Genomic DNA, 18,564 nt, shown 5'->3' with positions numbered 1-18,564 from the left:
TACCCGTCCGTCCTAACAGTAATTCAGAGTTTCTATGATTTGTATCATTTATTAGAACGTATTTCATGTGAAGGAACGATGTGATCTCCTTACAGGGACTGCTTTTTATTGTCCTTTAAATCTGCTGAATATCTTCTGGGGCTCAGAGATCATTCAATATTCAATACCAAACAAACATCCCCCAGCTGAAAGGAACACAGATCTCAGATCCTCCTTCACACTCTTTGGGAGGAAAATGCATTTTATTATCTGAAGAAATTGCCCAGATTTGTGATTGATGCAACTATTCAACTGATTCATTCAATTGTCCCGCCAGAATATCATGGAACCTTCCAATGATCTCAGATGGAATAATCCGACACTAAAACCTGATATCTCTTCCTTCGGGAACATCGATCAACGCTTCTCTGAATTGTCGGGCAGTTTATCTAACCAAGAATAATAAATCCATTAGAAATATGAATGTTACCATTTCTTCTAATCTTTTTCTCGTACTTCACAATAGAGAATCCGCCCTGCTAGAGAATGTTTTCTATAGAAATCAATGAAAAGTCTATAGAACAAGTATTTTCTGGGTTGAAAACCAAAAAAGATCTCAGAACACATTTCTTTGAAATTTTCATCAGAAAGACATTAATGGCTGATGAAGGAAATGCCCAACAGCTTTAATTGGCTCATATTTCAAACTGCTACATTCAAACTTGCCCGCCAGAATTCTTTAGAATGTTACAGACAAATAATCAGCCCTATTATACCGCGAAATCCGACACTGAGATCATCAGATGAGACATTTATCCGAGAGATATCATCGATGCTTTATTTTCATCCATTAGTCCGGAATAAATAAAAATGGAGTCCGAAGATTATTGAATAATAATATAAAACATTTCCATATGTGCTCTTTTATTCCAAGTCCTCAGAATTCAGAAAACTAAATGGGGAACTGTAATATATCTATCTATATATATATATATATATATATATATATATATATATAATTTTTTTTTTATTTATTTTTTTTTTTTTTTCCTTCTCTCACTGTCTGATATATAATTTATACATATAGCAGATTGCACATATTTTACACTTCCTATCCAAAGATCGATAAATATGATATTATTGATAAAAATAGGTAATAATCATGACATGCCAGACAAATATGTACAATTAATCAATAAAGATAATGTTGTGCGTCTGATGGATCACATCAGTTTCCATTCAGCAAACTATTGAAAAGCTTCTAATTAAATGAAATTCTATGCTGGGTAATAAATGACTAGACCCGCCCATTCTCCTCCTGTCTCCCATCAGGTCCGCTCATCCTTAGGAAGGAGAGACGTCAGAAGCAATGTGTTTCTTTGTTTCGTTTTCAAAATTATGTTTTAGAAATATAAAATTACTATGAACAATTGGAACTGCTGATTGTTTTTCTGTTATGAAGTGTTAAAGATTCGCATTCTCCGTGCAATAGAATATATAGGAGCCTTATAAATGAATGACATTCCCTCTCTTTTGTTTTTTAATAATAAATGGGAATGACTCTATCACCGGAAGGTTTCCATCAGGTCCGCTCAGGCTGTATATAAGGAGGGCAGGCAGACGGCTGAGCTCCGTTTCTGTTTGTGCAGGAAATAGTCGTCATGTCTGGTCGCGGTAAAGGAGGGAAGGGTCTGGGGAAAGGAGGCGCCAAGCGGCACAGGAAGGTGCTCCGGGACAACATCCAGGGCATCACCAAACCCGCCATCCGACGTTTGGCCCGCAGAGGGGGTGTCAAGCGCATCTCCGGACTCATCTATGAGGAGACCCGCGGAGTGCTGAAGGTTTTCCTGGAGAATGTCATCCGCGATGCCGTCACCTACACCGAGCACGCCAAGAGGAAGACCGTCACCGCCATGGATGTCGTCTATGCTCTCAAACGCCAGGGGCGCACGCTTTATGGATTCGGAGGCTAAACCCTCATAGACACCTACCTACTTCATCTATACAAAGGCCCTTCTCAGGGCCACCCACCTTCTCGTACAAAGAACTACATACCGCTATTTACGTTATCAGGAGAAGTAAATGAAATCTAAATGACGCGTCGTACACACTTCTGTAGCGGGAGGGTTTGTTCTGGGGGTTGGACACGTGACATTCGCCCTATATAGGCGATCTAAGTGTGATCACACTAGGAGATGAAAGGGGTGATTGCTTTTAATTGGCCTATTAAAGATTCAACGCAAACAGCCGTTTGGGTTTGTTGGGAAACGTCCAGAACTGGGATCGGATCAGCTTTAGCTGGACATTTCTCCCCTAAGTCTAAAGCCCCATACACACGATTCGATTTTCTGCAGATATTTCTCTTCAGATTTACCTAAACCACGCAGTGTAAGGGCCTGCCTGATTGTTTACAAATTGAAACTTGAGGTTGAATCTCTTATTATATGGTTTTGATAAACAATCGAATAGCGTGTATGGCTCCTAAGAACGTTCCATCCAGAGAACCAGATCTATTGTAGCGCCAAATCTCAGCAGGAAACGGATGGAGGATTTCTGTACAATTATCATCGGATTCGTTCATTTGTTAGGGTGGAAGAAGTTTTCATATTTCATCCGGAGTACAGATTGTACAGTCTTGAAGATCAACTCTCTACCCAATTGGATACAACATTGGATAGATCATTTTGTTGTGTTCTTACGACTCTTTGGTAAAGCAGATCTCACGTGTACCTGGAGATTACATGGAAAACATGAATCTTTAACACTCCCTAACACCAGTTCCAATATTTCATATTTATAAAGATTATTTTGAAAAGGAAACAAAGAAATGTATTTTATTCCTACATCTCTCCTTCCTGGGTGTAAAGCTGAGCGGAGATGAGAAGGGCGGCTCTATTCATTTTAGAAGCTTTTAAATATTTTGCTGAATGGAAACCGATGTAATTCATCAGAAGCGCAATATTGTCTGTATTGATCCATAGTACATATTTGTATCTTTTTTTCAGTTACATAATCCTATGCAGATCTGATTATGTATTGTACATACTGTTATATATCTGGCAGTGTCATGATTTCTACCAGTCCATTCACATTATATATATATTCTCTAAATGTAATATGGGGGAAATCTGTTACTGCTACATCTGATAGAGGCCAATCCCATGATCCTATACAGATCTCATGACAAACCTATTCTTCCAATTCTTTTTCGGAGAGAACACAAATCAACAGTTACTATTGTTAATATTTATAAAAGATTAGTAAAGAAATGTTTCTAAGATAATTACTTAGAAACATTGTTAATATTTTGCTGATTTCTCGTTACAGTGGATAACGATCTGTTTGTTTTATTGATTCATTGTACATATGTATCTGGGAGTGTCATGTTTTCTACCAGTCCTTTCACTTTTTAGAAATCTAGTAACAGAGAACATATTTTACATCATTCAACAATCTTCTGAATCGATTTCTATTCCAGACTAATCGATGAATCAGTTTGGGAACAAAGCGCTGATGATATTTCTCAGATAATTGTCTCATCTGATGGTCTCAGTGTCGGATTTGGCGGTATAAAATGACCGATTATTTGTCTGTAACGTTCTAAAGAATTCTGGCGGGCAAATGGGGAATGTAGCAGTTTGAAATATGAGCCAATCAGAACTGTCGGCGTTTCCTTCATCAGCCAATGATGTTTTTGATGAGGAATCCAAAGAAATGTGTTCTGATCTTTCTCCGTTTTCAGCCCAGAAAATGCTTGTTCTGTAGACTTTTCATTGATCTCTATAGAAAACATTCTCTAGGATTCTGTAAACCCCGGGAAATATAATATGTCAGCGCGTTTATCAAGTGTCTGGAATGTTCCCCGGAAGAATTTAAATTTTGTTTCATTACATTTCTGTGTCAGGTTAGCCGATCTGAGATGATTGTGAGGTTCTATTTAAAATGAAGTGAAATCCGTTCCATACCCCGCCCGGCATAATAGGAACATTCTGAGATCTGTGTTCCCGATCAGTCGGAGGATGATTGTTTATTTTACTACAATTTTCTGATCTGTATTAGATTCAGCAGAACTAGTTTGAAGGACAATGCCGATCAGTCCCTATAAGAGAACCAGGTCCTCCAATAATACATTGCAGGCTCTTTATATGTAGTAATTGTCCTCCCTGTACAGATCTCCTGTACTAGAAGTGTGAATAAATAAGAATGTATTTCCCGTGTAAAGCTATGCAGACAATTGAGGGCTGATTGCATGCGATGTGGTAGACACAATGAGGGGTGTGTGGGGGGCTCTTTGTAGAGAGATGTGGGGGGCTCTGAGAAGAGCCTTTGTGTTGTAGAAATGAATGGATTTGGGAGTAGAAAGGAGTTGTCGGGATTACTTGGATTTGGCGGCGGCCTTGTGGCTCTCGGTCTTCTTGGGCAGCAGCACGGCCTGGATGTTGGGCAGGACTCCTCCCTGGGCGATGGTGACGCTGCCCAGCAGCTTGTTGAGCTCCTCGTCGTTGCGGACGGCCAGCTGGAGGTGTCGGGGGATGATGCGGGTCTTCTTGTTGTCGCGGGCGGCGTTGCCGGCCAGCTCGAGGATCTCAGCCGTGAGATACTCGAGGACGGCGGCCAGATAGACGGGAGCTCCGGCCCCGACCCGCTCCGCATAGTTGCCCTTCCTGAGCAGACGGTGAACACGACCAACTGGGAACTAGTGATGTCCAGTTCATGAACGAATCGTTCTTTTGAATCGGTTCTTTTTAGTGAACTGGATGAATCGATTCTTTTCAGTAACTGATTCGTTTGAAACAGTTCACTCTGCACTCAGTACATAGCAGAGCAGCAGAGTTGTAATATGATCCTAGAGTGAGAGAGCTCGGCCCCTCCCTGCAACCAATCAGCTGACTCAAAGCACAGTGACACTCAGGAACTGGATACAAACTTAAAACAAGAGCCAGGAGTAGACAGTACACCGAGTTAAAGAATCGTACAAGTTACCGAGTTAAAGAATCGTACAAGTTACCGAGTTAAAGAATCGTACAAGTTACCGAGTTAAAGAATCGTATCTGTTTTTAGAACACAGTACACTGAAAGAACCATGAGTCCCCACCAGTAGAACAATACACTAAACCAATGAGGTAGCAGCAGTGATCAGGTGGTACGGACAGCCTAAGGCCCTTTCACACTCATGCGACTTGTCCTGCGACTTGAGACTGCAAAGTCACATGACAAGTCACACCCCGTGATTTCCAACGAGTTCAGTTCATATCTATGCGACTTCAAAGTAGTTTTTGTACTACTTTTGTCTGACTTTGATGCGACTTGTGGCAGAGACCTCAAGATTACACAGACATTGCTTCAAGTCATGGCAAAAATCATGGCAAAAGCACTTGACTTTCAAGTCGCACAAGTGTGAAAATAGCCTTAACAATTGGATTTTACTACCAGGGGTACTTCGCCCATGGTAGTGGTAGTAGAATCTGATCATCATTCCTGCGCATGCGCTGTAAAGACTATGGGAAAATCTGATGGCTAGCAATGTTAACTGGGAAGTTGGCCCATCAGAATGCAGTTCACATGCACAAAAACCCACTTTTCATTTAGGCTCCATTTCCACTTGTGCAACTTGTCCTGCGACTTTGTACGCTATGAAGTCCAATGAGTATTATTCGTATCTGTGCGACTTCAAAGTAGTCCCTACACTACTTTGGTCCCACTTTGATGCAACTTGAGATCCATAGACCTCCGGAATACACAGGCATTGCTTTAAAGTCGCATCAAAATTGCTCAGAATTGTGCAACTTTCAGGCTGCGTTAGCCTGAAAAGCCAGAAAGTTGCACGATTCTGCCACGACTTGAAGCCATGCCTGTGTATTCTGGAGGTTTATGGACCTTGAGTCACATTATAATGGGACCAAAGTAGTGCAGGGACTACTTTGAAGTCGCTGTGACTTGAAGTCGCACAGATATGAATGGTACTCATTGGAAATCATTGGGTACTTCTTGTCATGCAACTTTGCAGTCCCAAGTCGCAGGACAAGTTGCACAAGTGGAAACAGAGCCTCAATGAAAAGCGGGGTTTGTGTGCATGTGAACTGCATTCTGGGGCAACTTCACAGGTAACATTGCTATCCATCAAATTTGCGGAAACCTAGGCTCAGGGCCGGTTCACACTGCAGCATAGTGCAAAATCGCATGCGATTTGCACTGCAGTGCAAATCGCAGGCGATGTCCGTGCAATGCGATTTCAGCCATACAGCTAGTATGATTGAAATCGTATCGCATTCGGACTAAACTCGCACAGGACCCTTTTTTTGGTCCGCACCAGAATCGGATCACATAGCACTCATGCGATTCGATTCATGTCCAAACTGACACTTCGCAGTGCGACATGCGAACTGAAATGGGGGTGCCATTAACATTGTATGACACTCCCCAGCAGTTCGCATATGTCGTTGTGAACTGTCGTGCGAGTCGGGTGCGATGCAGGAACCCGTCGTGGAATCGCAGGGTTCCCGCATCGCACAAGTGTGAACCCAGCCTAACACAGCTGTTTGTGTATCACCAAGATGCATGACACTGCGCTAATCTGACAACAATGGAATAATTTTCAATTGACAACAATTGTGCTCTGCGCCGATGAACTAAATCAAAGTAAACGTCCCCAGGACCTGCCAACCTTCTGTGTGAATCAGTCTTCTGATTCTACTCATTTAAGAAGGTTGAATCAGAGCTTCGGTTCTATGCTTGTCAGTAGACTCAGCAAGTGAACCGAAGAACCGATTCATTGAATCGGTTCATTTCAGTGAGCAGTTCGAAATGAACCGATTCATTTTAAAGATCCGAACTTCCCATCACTACTGGGAACTGCAGACCAGCCCGGGATGATCGGGTCTTGGCCTTAGCCCGAACCTTGCCTCCTTGTTTTCCACGGCCAGACATTGTGAGATTCTTCTGTTACTCTGCTAAAGATCGCTCATTTCTGCAGCTTCCTTATGTTTATACAGTCAATGCTCTGACATCATACACTGTGGTTGGTTAATTTCCAAGCCAGCCAATTATGTTCTGACTTGTTTCTACACCAATCAGTAAACGAGCAAGGGAAGCAAAACACTCCTCCCCACCACATGACTGAATCCTCCAATAGAAGCGTGAGGAGGGAAGAGACTTCATTTGCATAGGACGCCTATAAAAGCAGCACATGAGGGCGGCTCCAGCACACATTCCCTCCACACAGCGGAGATCACATTAACCCTTATCATGCCTGAACCAGCCAAGTCCGCCCCGGCGCCCAAGAAGGGCTCCAAGAAAGCCGTGACCAAGAGCCAGAAGAAGGACGGCAAGAAGCGGAGGAAGAGCAGGAAGGAGAGTTATGCCATCTACGTGTACAAGGTGCTCAAGCAGGTCCACCCCGACACCGGCATCTCGTCCAAGGCCATGGGCATCATGAACTCCTTCGTCAATGACATCTTCGAGCGCATCGCCGGCGAATCTTCCCGCCTGCCTCATTACAACAAGCGCCGCACCATCACCTCCCGGGAGATCCAGACCGCCGTCCGCCTCCTCCTGCCCGGAGAGCTGGCCAAGCACGCCGTCTCCGAGGGCACCAAGGCCGTCACCAAGTACACCAGCGCCAAGTAATCCCCCATCCCCCCATCATCATCCCAACACAAGACACAAAGGCTCTTCTAAGAGCCGCCCACCATTTCCATCAATGAGCTCTCATCACATTTTATCGCAATTAAAAATTCTAAATACATTAAATGAAAAATCAACCGATTATACCGATTGTAAAATCTAATGAATTTGGACATTTGAAGCTGTGTTATAGTAAGAAATACTATATATAATAATAATCCCAGTACAAACTGGTGTTGCAGATTCCCTTTATTCAGAAATTCCTGACATTTTATTTCCATCCAATCACATTGCATATCTTTCCATAGTTCCGTATAGAAGACATACATTTTCATAACCACTAGGTGTCAGTGTTGCTCCTCCTCAGAGAACACATGGGAACTTTTTTTTTTTTTCGTAAATTGAAAGCGGATATCTATTTATATAAGGATGATGCGTATATAATCTTATTTTCCTGTCGCATCATGGCAGCATACACCTATGGGTTGTGGCTCCGCCCCCGCAACCTGATAGGACCGTTTAACTATTAAATCTTGAGAGGGCCCCTGCTTCAGCATTCTCCTTTTTTTCCTCACCTGAGAAGACCTGACATCACCCCTTACCGCTATCGCCCCAGCCAGGTTCAAGCCTCTCCTGGGTGGAAGTCCTACCTGTACAGCCTCTAAATGAGCTTAATGGAGGAATCCCCACTCTGATGGTCTCAGGGGTATCGTTATTTATCTTTACAAATCTTAAACAGATTTATTATGCAGCGGCCTCTAACCTGTGCTTTCTAGGTATTTTCTGTTCCTTTCCTGTCAAGCTCTGTAGAACCTCGCTCCTCGGGCGCCGATGATTGATCTCCTCTACGCATGCGCTGGCGTTCAGTGCCTCGTTGTATTGCCGGTTCGCCACTTTCCAAAATGGAGCCGAACGTCGTGGGACATTTCTGCGCATGTGCGGGATGACGTCGGCGTTACGACGGCATTAGCGCGGGGTTTAAAAATTGCATTTTTGCTTTGTGTACCGTGGCTGCTGCTTCACGACCAAGATCGTCTTCGTCATTCCGATCGTTTCTTACATATCGTTTCCTTCGGATCTCAGGTCAGTCTCTTCGTTTCTAAAGTTATTTTTCTGCAACTGGCATATCTCCCTACCTGTCTTTGCACACTGATTTCCGTTCGTTTTTAGGATTCACTCTTCTTGGAGGCCGCTGCCCCAGCAGACCATCGCCAGCCTATTAGGTAAGTGGGGTCAACATGGTAAGTACGAAGAGGAAAAAGAGAGCCTGTCACTAACGCTGTCTAAATTGCACAGCCCTATCAGGTCATCCAGATCGTCGCACTCAAGGCGCTCAAGAAGAAGCCGCTCAAGTCATAGACGGGACCGAGACCATAGCAGAAGCCGCTCAAGGCGCAGAGAGAGCGGAGATCACAGGAGGAGGCGATCAAGGTCCTACTCCCGACATGGACACTCCTACCACAGAAGATCCCCTACTAGCAGACACTCTTCTCGCGCTCAAAGTCTCCATCCCTCTGGAAACTCATGCTGGGTTTGTGGCGCAATAGCACTCCCAGATAAGCTGGCCTGTCGTTCATGCTTCAATGAAGCAACAAAAGACAGGGAATTAGATCCTAGTACTCCAGCTACTGAATTGCCCCTCCAAATCGCAGGACCGGAAACTAGCAGACCTTTGCAAGGCACCACATCTGCTGTTCCCTCCACTTCAAGGATGTCAGATCCTTTGTCAGATAATGATGACATTGACGCCTCTAACGGCTTCGACTTTGCACTAGTTGAACCCTTCATTAAATCAGTGAAGGAAGCGATCAATTGGGTGGAAGAAAAACAAACTCCTCAGAAGCTGAGGAAATATTTTCCAAATCTCAAGAAAGATCCTGAGACCTTCCCATTTATTGAGGAACTAGAGGATTTGATTAAAGAGGAATGGCAAAAGCCGGATAAGAAGATCAGTCTAACTAACAGGTTAGCAAAACTTTATCCCCTGAAGGAGCCTAGTGTCACTCCATTAGTGACCCCGCCAGTGGTGGATTCTTCTCTGATGCGTCTTGCCAGACATGTGACACTTCCAATCGAAGATGCGGTTACATTTAAAGATGTACTAGATAGGAAAATTGACCTAGATCTGAAAAGATCTTACCTATCAGCAGGAGGCGCATGCAGACCAGCTGTTTCCCTAGCAGCTGTGGGTAGAGCCATTTCCAACTGGTCCGCCAATACCGAGAGACTGGTGTCAGAAGGAGGGGAACAAGAGAAGGTAATCTCAGCCCTACAGGATCTCTCGCAGGCGACTTTGTCGCAGAAGCCTCTGTAGATATAATTAAATCTACATCTAGAGCAATGCTGAGCTCAGTAATGGCCAGAAGGGCACTTTGGCTGAAACCCTGGTCTGCAGACCCATCCTCGAAGACAAACTGGTGCAAGATTCCCTTTGACGGAGCAAATCTCTTTGGAGAAAAGCTAGATTCTGCGATTTCTAAAGTTACCGGGGGAAAATCGGGTCTGATCCCTTCAGATAGAAGATCTAAACAGCAAAGACCGTCAGCCCCCAGACGTAACCTCCCAGACAAATATAGGGAGGCAAGATCCTATAGACCTGGCAAGGAGTACAGGAGAAACTGGAAGAACCCTCAATCATCCTTCCTCAAGCTCCAGAAAGCCAAGACCCCTACTTCAGGGGATCAAAAGTCTTTTTGAAGGTGCGCCCGCCCAACCAGCTGTAGTAGGAGCCAGGCTAAGGTTGTTCAAGCAGGTATGGGCGGGGACAATAAAGGATCCATGGGCAGTGGCGACTGTCCAATTCGGACACGGATGGAGGTTCCGAAAGCACCCAAGGGACCATTTCCGAATAACAAGGATACCATCACCAAAAGAGAGTACTACTCTCGGATATGTTCAGGACCTAATCCAGAAGCAAGCTATAAGGGAAGTTCCTCTACCACAGAGAGGGAGAGGATTATATTCTCCTCTATTTCTGGTAAAAAAGAAGACAGGAGACTTACGTCCTGTCATGGACTTAAAGAAACTCAATCACCGAATCCTGGTGGAGGCATTCAAAATGGAGAGTCTGCAGACAATCCTCCAGGCCATCAACATAGGAGATTGGATGCTCTCCATCGATTTACAAGACGCCTACCTGCACGTTCCCATTCACACCTCATTTCAGAAATTTCTCAGTTTTGTTGTAGGTCATCAACATTTCCAATTCCAAAGTTTCCCGTTCGGAATATCCACTGCTCCAAGAACATTTACAAAAGTGTTACTGCCAGTAATTGCCCTATTAAGGGAGCAAGGCCTGAGGGTGCACCACTACCTAGACGATATCCTTCTCCTGGCCGACAACCGAGATTCCCTCCTACTTCACCGCGCAATCCTAATTTCCACCCTGCAAAAATTTGGGTGGCTGATAAATTGGGGGAAGAGCAGTCTAAATCCCACACAGCGAATGATTTTTCTGGGGGCAGAGCTGGATACCCGACTCAATACAGTAGAACTCCCGGAGGAGAAAGTTCCCATCCTAATCCAGAAAGTAAAGAGGTTACTCGTGGCCACTACCATCCCCGCCAGGGAATGTCTCAGTATTTTAGGGTCATTCTCGGCGACTATCCCAATGGTACAATGGGCCCAGTGGAATGCCAGGCCTCTTCAAATATCATTCCTCAAACAATGGAACGGCGTGTCAATGACCCAGCCGATAGTGATCCGGGAAGAGGTGAAGCAATCGCTATCATGGTGGACAAAACCACACAATCTGAAGAGGTGTAAACGCTTAGTCCTTCTCTCTCAAGAAGTAATCACCTCGGATGCCAGCATGGAAGGATGGGGAGCACACTATCGTCACCACGCAGCCCAAGGTTGTTGGCCATTCAGGACACACGATGTGGTTTCCAACTTATTGGAGATGAAAGCAGCATTCCAGGCACTACTAGCCTTCAGCCCATTTCTGGAGGGAAAAGATGTCCTGCTAAAGATGGACAATCGAGTGGCTGTGGCCTATATCAACAGGCAAGGAGGCACCAGGAGTCGCTCCATGTTGCAAGAAGTCCAACCAGTCTTCCAATGGGCACAACTGAATTTAACCAGTCTCAGGGCAACATACGTACCAGGTGTCCAGAATTAGATAGCAGACACCTTGAGTCGACAGTTCGTATGCAACCACGAATGGGCCCTAAGCAGTCAGGCCTTTTCTCTGATAACAAAGACTTGGGGGGTTCCGGATATCGATCTGGCAGCAACTCCAAACAACGCAAAGTGTCAGAGGTACCTGGCGAGAGTTCCCTTTCCTTCGGCGGAAGGCACGGATTGTTTACAACACAACTGGAATTTCCACCTAGGTTACGTGTTTCCACCAACTCCAATCATATCGAGGCTTCTACTCAGACTCAGGAAATCAAGTGCCACAGTTTTAGCAGTCCTGCCCTTTTGGTAGAGGAGGCCGTGGTTCACGACCCTACTCCAATTGAGTACAGCAGAACCATTGCCGCTCCCTGTGACAGCGGATCTACTCTCTCAAGGTCAATTCCTCCATCCATGCCCAGAGAAGTTACACCTAACAGCATGGAGACTGAAAGGGCTAGGTTCATAGCTCACGGATGTTCCCACAAAGTGATAAACACCCTTCTCCAAGCCAGAAGGTTTACCACTAATAACACTTACAAGAGAATCTGGGATAAGTTCCTCTCGGTCGCACAACAACAAGCCTGGGACCCTTCATCCCCTACATTTGCTCAGGTCCTAGAGTTCCTTCAGCTAGGTCTTGACAAAGGTCTTGGTTCAAGCACCTTGAAAGTACACGTATCAGCTCTATCTGCCATTACGGGGGTGAAATGGGCTCAAGAACCTCTTATTTCTCAATTCCAGAAGGCTTGTCTAAGATTGAGACCTCCCAGAAAGCCCTCATTTCCAACTTGGGATCTTTCGATAGTACTGGACTTCCTATCCCATGACCCATTCTTTCCAGTTGAAAAAGCTTCCCTTTGGAATCTAACCCTCAAAATCACCTTTCTGATAGCGATTACATCAGCCAAGAGGGTGTCGGAAATGCATGCACTAATGGCAAAGGAACCATACCTTACCATCTACCCAGACAAGGTAGTTCTGAAACCTTCAGACCGCTTCGTCCCCAAAGTGGCTTCCTCCTTTCATTTTAATCAGGAAATATGCCTTCCCACTCTTTCTACAGAGCAGGGCGGCCCTCATCCACTGGATGTAAAATCTAACTTACTGGCCTACCTCTCGAAGACCAGTGACTTCAGGAAAGTGGAAAACCTCCTAGTCATCCCTCATGGCTCCAGAAGAGGACAGGCAGCTACTTCCCGCACCATCGCAGCATGGCTTGTGAAAATCATAAAGAAATCCTACTCTTCTAATCAAGCTCAGATACCTGAGGGCTTAAAGGCACACTCTACAAGGGCAATGGCAACCTCCTGGGCAGCCTTCTGCAAAGTGTCCTCAGAAACCATCTGCAAGGCAGCCACATGGTCTTCAAAAAGTACTTTTATATCCCACTACAAAGTGGACTCCGCTAGGTTGTCCACGGTGGATTTTGGTAGAGCGATTATTCAGTCCAATTCCTCCATTCCTTGTAAATAAACTTTTTCTGCTTAGACCCACCCAGTTTTGCGAGTTATTCCCCATAGGTGTATGCTGCCATGATGCGACAGGAAAACGGAAAATTGTATACTCACCTTTCCGTAATTTTCCTTTCCTGTTGCATCTCATGGCAGCATACAGATGCCCACCCGTCTAAGGTGAGGTATCTATATATTGAGAATGCTGAAGCAGGGGCCCTCTCAAGATTTAATAGTTAAACGGTCCTATCAGGTTGCGGGGGCGGAGCCACAACCCATAGGTGTATGCTGCCATGAGATGCAACAGGAAAGGAAAATTACGGAAAGGTGAGTATACAATTTTCCGTTTTGTATACATCATTTTCACCTACACGTTTACTTTTTTGTTTTATGGACTATGTAAGACTGTACAAGGCATGCTAATGTCTGCAGAGACACATAAAAGGGGATGCTTACTTTTACGACATCGTTTAGGGATCATCTGCTTAGAAATATTACTTATACATCACATTGTGTTTGATTCAAATGTGTCATATAGCATTTATTTTCTTCATGGGAGTCCAACTATTATACATAATCATCTCACCTTAGATGGGTGGGGGATTTAGATCATCAGCTGGGCACACATTGACTTTCCTGTTGTGTATCTCTCTATGTATATAAGTGTGTGTGTGTGTGTGTGTGTGTGTGTGTGTGTGTCTTTTCTCTAATAAAAAAAAAAAGGAGTATTTGGTAAATATCAGGTGCCTCAGATTACAATACTCAGATTGGAAAGTGACGGTTACAGGGAACATTTAACCCTCTTAACTCCCTCCCTCTGTCATCTAATTTGCTGAGATATGGGCAAACATAATGCAATCTCAATGTTTCTAAAGCTTACACTGATAAGGATTTCTAATCTTTCATTATAAAAACATTTCTTTAGATTGTAAACTCCATGAGCAGGGTCCCTCCTATTACTTGTGTATTGAAATCTATTGTGATTGAACTATCACCATTTTTATTGTAAAGAGTTGTGTAAACAGTTGGCATTATATATATATATATATATATATTCTGTATTATATTAATGTTAGAATAATTCGTATTAAAGTCGAACACACCAGCGCCAAGTAATTCCCCGACACCCCCCATCATCCCAACAGGACAAAAAGGTTCTTGTAGAACACATACACCATATCAGAGCTGCGATTTCATTGTAAAGTAAACATGATGAAGATATGGTGAGCAATATGGTTCAAATAATGTTTTTAGTGAATTTTCTGACAAAACCTTAATGCAAATTCATCAGATTAATTATGCAATCTAGATGTCGCCCGTGTCCATTCCCTCCAATTTCCCGGTATGAGTTCTAATTCTGTTCCCAAAGATCACGTTGTAATCATCTATTTTTCCTATAAGTGGGATTCGGAAAGAAAACAATGAAATCTTATTGTAGCGCTTTCTAGATCCCAGCACAGAAGCCATTTCTCTTGTCACCAGCAGATGTCAGTGTTGCTCTTCCATAGAGGATACATTGGAGCCGATTAGTTGAATTGTATCCACATGGATCTGATGGAAACCAATGGGAACACCAACCGATCCAAGATGTGCTGGGGGGACACGATTCATTGTCTGCTCAGCGATCTGTCCCTTCATGTTAGTACAGAATTGTGCTGGACGGAACAAGCTGTACAAGTCACCTTTCTACTTGTTATTCACTAAGAACGGAATAATCCGATCAGTGAGAATTTTCTGTCATCTCATTTATTATGGAGACAAGCAGTCCAATGTCAGAGCTCCTAATTCTTACACATTGTATGATGTGGAGGAACTCCCCTCCCCCACCCCACACAAAGAAGGTAACTCTACTAACACAGATAACAGACAGATCATGGCGGACATTTTAAAAATGCCGCTTTTAAAAAAAAAAGTAAACCAATCATGAAAAGGGGTGTGTTTTAGTTGTCCAATCAGAAGGCAGTGATGTATATAGACGCCGCACAGCCTGTGTTCTCACACTTGTAATGTATTCCTTGTGGAAATTGGAAGCATTGATCGGCCATGGCAAGGACCAAGCAGACCGCTCGTAAGTCCACCGGAGGGAAAGCTCCCCGCAAGCAGCTGGCCACCAAAGCCGCCCGCAAGAGCGCCCCGGCCACCGGCGGAGTGAAGAAGCCTCACCACTACAGGCCCGGCACCGTGGCTCTCCGAGAGATCCGCCGCTACCAGAAATCCACCGAGCTGCTCATCCGCAAGCTGCCCTTCCAGCGCCTCGTCCGAGAGATCGCCCAGGACTTCAAGACCGACCTGCGCTTCCAGAGCTCCGCCGTCATGGCTCTGCAGGAAGCCTCTGAGGCTTATCTCGTAGGACTCTTCGAGGACACCAACCTCTGCGCCATCCATGCCAAGAGGGTCACCATCATGTCCAAAGACATCCAGCTGGCACGCCGCATCCGCGGAGAGAGGGCCTAATACACCCCCCACCGACCTCCTCATCGCCACCCCACCCCACACAACAAAGGCTCTTCTCAGAGCCACCACATCCTCCTCAGAGAGCTCCATACTATCTCATCGCCACTACATCATACAAATCCTTCCCACCACATCTCTTCATTCTTCTCACTCTTCTCTGCACGCTGATCTCTAACATTTCTAAGACGATTACAAAGTAACAATTCTCACTTCTCTAGGAAGAAGAGCTTTTCTCCTGCCGATCTTTTCCCACCATAATACAATGTAATAATATATAGGAGAGGAAGACAAGTTCCTAGAAAGATTCTCTATACTTATCTCATTACCAGATCGGGGAAAGGAAATGTGTTCAAGATAAATAAGAAGTCACCTCCTCCCTCCTGTACACAGATCCCGGGATCACCTCTTTCTCAGCTCCGGTGTATAAATCATACAAATGACTAGTAAGAAATCTCACTCACTATTCATTCTTCTGTAGGAAGAAGACATTTCCTCTCCCCGATCTATCAGGAACCTCTCCTCTGCTATTCTACAACTTTCTCCAATCTCTTCCCCCCACACACACACCGATCACATTGTTACACCTTCCCATCAGCACATCTTACACTCTCTTCTTTATTCTCATTCATTATCTACAGAAGACAATTATTGGCACCCTGCAGAGATTTGTACATTTCTCATTGCAAGCGTCAAATTATTTTATGTCAGCCAATCAGCAGATAGTGTGTGCGAAACACCCTCCACTATCTGTTGCGACAAATTACATATATTCCGATCAGCCAATAAGACTATTATCATCATACGGGGAACTTTCTAAAAGTGGAGCCGGGAGATAAAATTTCTAACCTGAATGTGACATCGGGGCTGCTAATCCTCTTCATAATTTGGGTGAAAAATATGGAATTCTATGACAGTGGAGAGTCCATTCTCCGCATAACACAATGTTCTTGTTGCTGATCATTCTAACATTCCCGATCAGTACAATGATTTCCCTTCTACCGATCAGATGACATATTGTAGTGTGAATGTCTCTCCCCCGGGGAGACCCCACAGCCAGTGTGCGGGAAAACCTCCAGGTCTCCTATCTTCACATGACAGATGTGGGTGGGATGGGGCCCCTGAAACGATCCTTTATAGCAGGAGGGATTTCCGATCTACAGGATCTCTAGTGATCATTTGTGGGATTTATCATAAAATGTAATCGGGGATTCCCTGCAAGGGACAAATGTACAATGTGTGATGGGAACATCTCACCTAGACGTGTGTAAAAGCTATGCGGCCCCTGGTGGCTGTAGGTAGGCAGGTGTGGCTCTGTTAGGAGGAGGTGGCTGTAGGTAGTCAGGTGTGGCTCTGTTAGGAGGAGGTGGCTGTAGGTAGGTAGGTGTAGCTCTGTTAGGAGGAGGTGGGTGTAGGTAGGTAGGTGTGGCTCTGTTAGAAGGAGGTGGGTGTTGGTAGGTAGGTGTGGCTCTGTTAGGAGGAGGTGGGTGTTGGTAGGTAGCTGTGACTCGGTTAGGAGGAGGTGGGTGTAGGTAGGTATAGCTCTGTTAGGAGGAGGTGGATGGCTCTGAGAAGAGCCTTTGGGGGGGTGGAGATGAGGGAGGTATTCTTATTTCTTCTTCGGAGCGGCCTTCTTGGGCTTGGCTGCTGTCTTGGCTTTAGCCGCCTTCTTAGCCGGACTCTTGGCGGCTTTTTTCGGCTTGGCTGCAGCTTTGGGCTTCTTGGGGCTCTTTGTCGCCTTCTTGGCGGGAGCAGCTGCAGCCTTTGCCGGTTTCTTGGTGGCCTTCTTGGGGCTCTTGGCGGCTTTGCTGGGGACTTTCTTCTTGGGGGACTTGGCTGGCTTCTTGGCGGCTGCAGGTTTCTTGGGCTTGGCCGCAGCCAATGGCTTCTTCTTGATGGTGACTTTCTTGGCCTTGTCGCCCTCTTGCTGCTTCTTGTTGATCTTGAAGGATCCGGAGGCTCCATGTCCTTTGACCTGGACGAGGCTCCCCTTAGTCACCAGTGCCCTGATGGCGATCTTCAGGCGGCTGTTGTTCTTGTCCACATCGTATCCTCCGGTGGCCAGGAGCTACTTGAGGGCGGCCAGGGAGACCCCGCTGCGCTCCTTGGAAGCGGCCACGGCTGTGACGATGAGGTCGGACACGCTGGGACCGGGCGGCTTCTTGCTGCCTTTCTTGGCTCCTCCGGCTGCCGCCTTCTTAGTCGCCTTCTTCTTGGCGGCGGGCTCCGCTGGAGGAGCGGCGGCTGGGGCAGTCTCAGTCTCAGTCATGATTCTCAATGATGAGGTTTTGAAAATAGATCAACACAGTAGTGATGTCCAGTTCATGAACGAATCGTTCTTATGAATCGGTTCTTTTTAGTGAACTGGATGAATCGATTCTTTTCAGTGAACTGATTCGTTTGAAACAGTTCACTCTGCACTCAGTACATAGCAGAGCTGGCAGTGGTAATCCGCCCCTCCCTGCAACCAATCAGCTGACTCCAAGCACAGTGATACTCAGGAACTGGATACAAACTTAAAACAAGAGCAAGGAGTACACAGTACACCGAGTTAAAGAATCGTACAAGTTACCGAGTTAAAGAATCGTACAAGTTACCGAGTTAAAGAATCGTACAAGTTACCGAGTTAAAGAATCAGATCAGTTTTTAGAACCCAGTACACTGAAAGAACCACAAGTCACCACCAGTAAAACAATACACTAAACCAATGAGGTAGCAGCAGTGATCAGGTGGTACGGACAGCCTAAGTCCCTTTCACACTCATGCGACTTGTCCTGCGACTTGAGACTGCAAAGTCACATGACAAGTCATAACCCGTGATTTCCAATGAGTTCAGTTCATATCTGTGTGACTTCAAAGTAGTTTTTGTACTACTTTTGTCCGACTTTGATGCGACTTGTGGCAGAGACCTCCAGATTACACAGACATTGCTTCAAGTCGT

At 45.1% G+C, this 18,564-nt stretch overlaps 3 protein-coding genes and 1 pseudogene across 3 annotated transcripts; 3 read left to right on the top strand and 1 right to left on the bottom strand.

Annotated features, from left to right (window-relative positions):
* The first annotated feature begins 1,625 nt into the window (after nucleotides 1-1,625).
* On the top strand, nucleotides 1,626-2,945 carry LOC143957070 (histone H4). The gene has a single exon (XM_077467207.1). The coding sequence runs from the start codon at nucleotides 1,641-1,643 to the stop codon at nucleotides 1,950-1,952; it is 312 nt and encodes a 103-aa protein (XP_077323333.1). The 5' UTR covers nucleotides 1,626-1,640; the 3' UTR covers nucleotides 1,953-2,945.
* A 4,199-nt stretch (nucleotides 2,946-7,144) lies between these two features.
* LOC143957071 (histone H2B 1.1-like) lies at nucleotides 7,145-7,694 on the top strand. The gene has a single exon (XM_077467208.1). The coding sequence runs from the start codon at nucleotides 7,225-7,227 to the stop codon at nucleotides 7,603-7,605; it is 381 nt and encodes a 126-aa protein (XP_077323334.1). The 5' UTR covers nucleotides 7,145-7,224; the 3' UTR covers nucleotides 7,606-7,694.
* A 7,521-nt stretch (nucleotides 7,695-15,215) lies between these two features.
* Nucleotides 15,216-15,648, top strand: LOC143957028 (histone H3-like). The gene has a single exon (XM_077467173.1). It carries the CDS (start codon nucleotides 15,216-15,218, stop codon nucleotides 15,624-15,626), a length of 411 nt encoding a protein of 136 aa, XP_077323299.1. The 3' UTR covers nucleotides 15,627-15,648.
* A 1,520-nt stretch (nucleotides 15,649-17,168) lies between these two features.
* LOC143957027 (histone H1B-like) lies at nucleotides 17,169-17,892 on the bottom strand (annotated as a pseudogene).
* Between the last annotated feature and the right edge of the window lie 672 nt (nucleotides 17,893-18,564).

The sequence above is a fragment of the Lithobates pipiens genome, unplaced genomic scaffold, assembly GCF_037356315.1.
Source record: "Lithobates pipiens isolate NorthernLeopardFrog02 unplaced genomic scaffold, aLitPip1_a1.2 Scaffold_51, whole genome shotgun sequence".
Classification (NCBI taxonomy): Eukaryota; Metazoa; Chordata; class Amphibia; order Anura; family Ranidae; genus Lithobates; species Lithobates pipiens.
Note: the sequence above shows the minus strand (reverse complement) of the source record. Positions and strands in the feature narration are given on the sequence as shown.

What these genes read in the sequence shown, in the direction of transcription:
- LOC143957070 (XM_077467207.1), top strand. Translation starts at nt 1,641, where the DNA reads ATGTCTGGTCGCGGTAAAGGAGGGAAGGGTCTGGGGAAAGGAGGCGCC.
- LOC143957071 (XM_077467208.1), top strand. Translation starts at nt 7,225, where the DNA reads ATGCCTGAACCAGCCAAGTCCGCCCCGGCGCCCAAGAAGGGCTCCAAG.
- LOC143957028 (XM_077467173.1), top strand. Translation starts at nt 15,216, where the DNA reads ATGGCAAGGACCAAGCAGACCGCTCGTAAGTCCACCGGAGGGAAAGCT.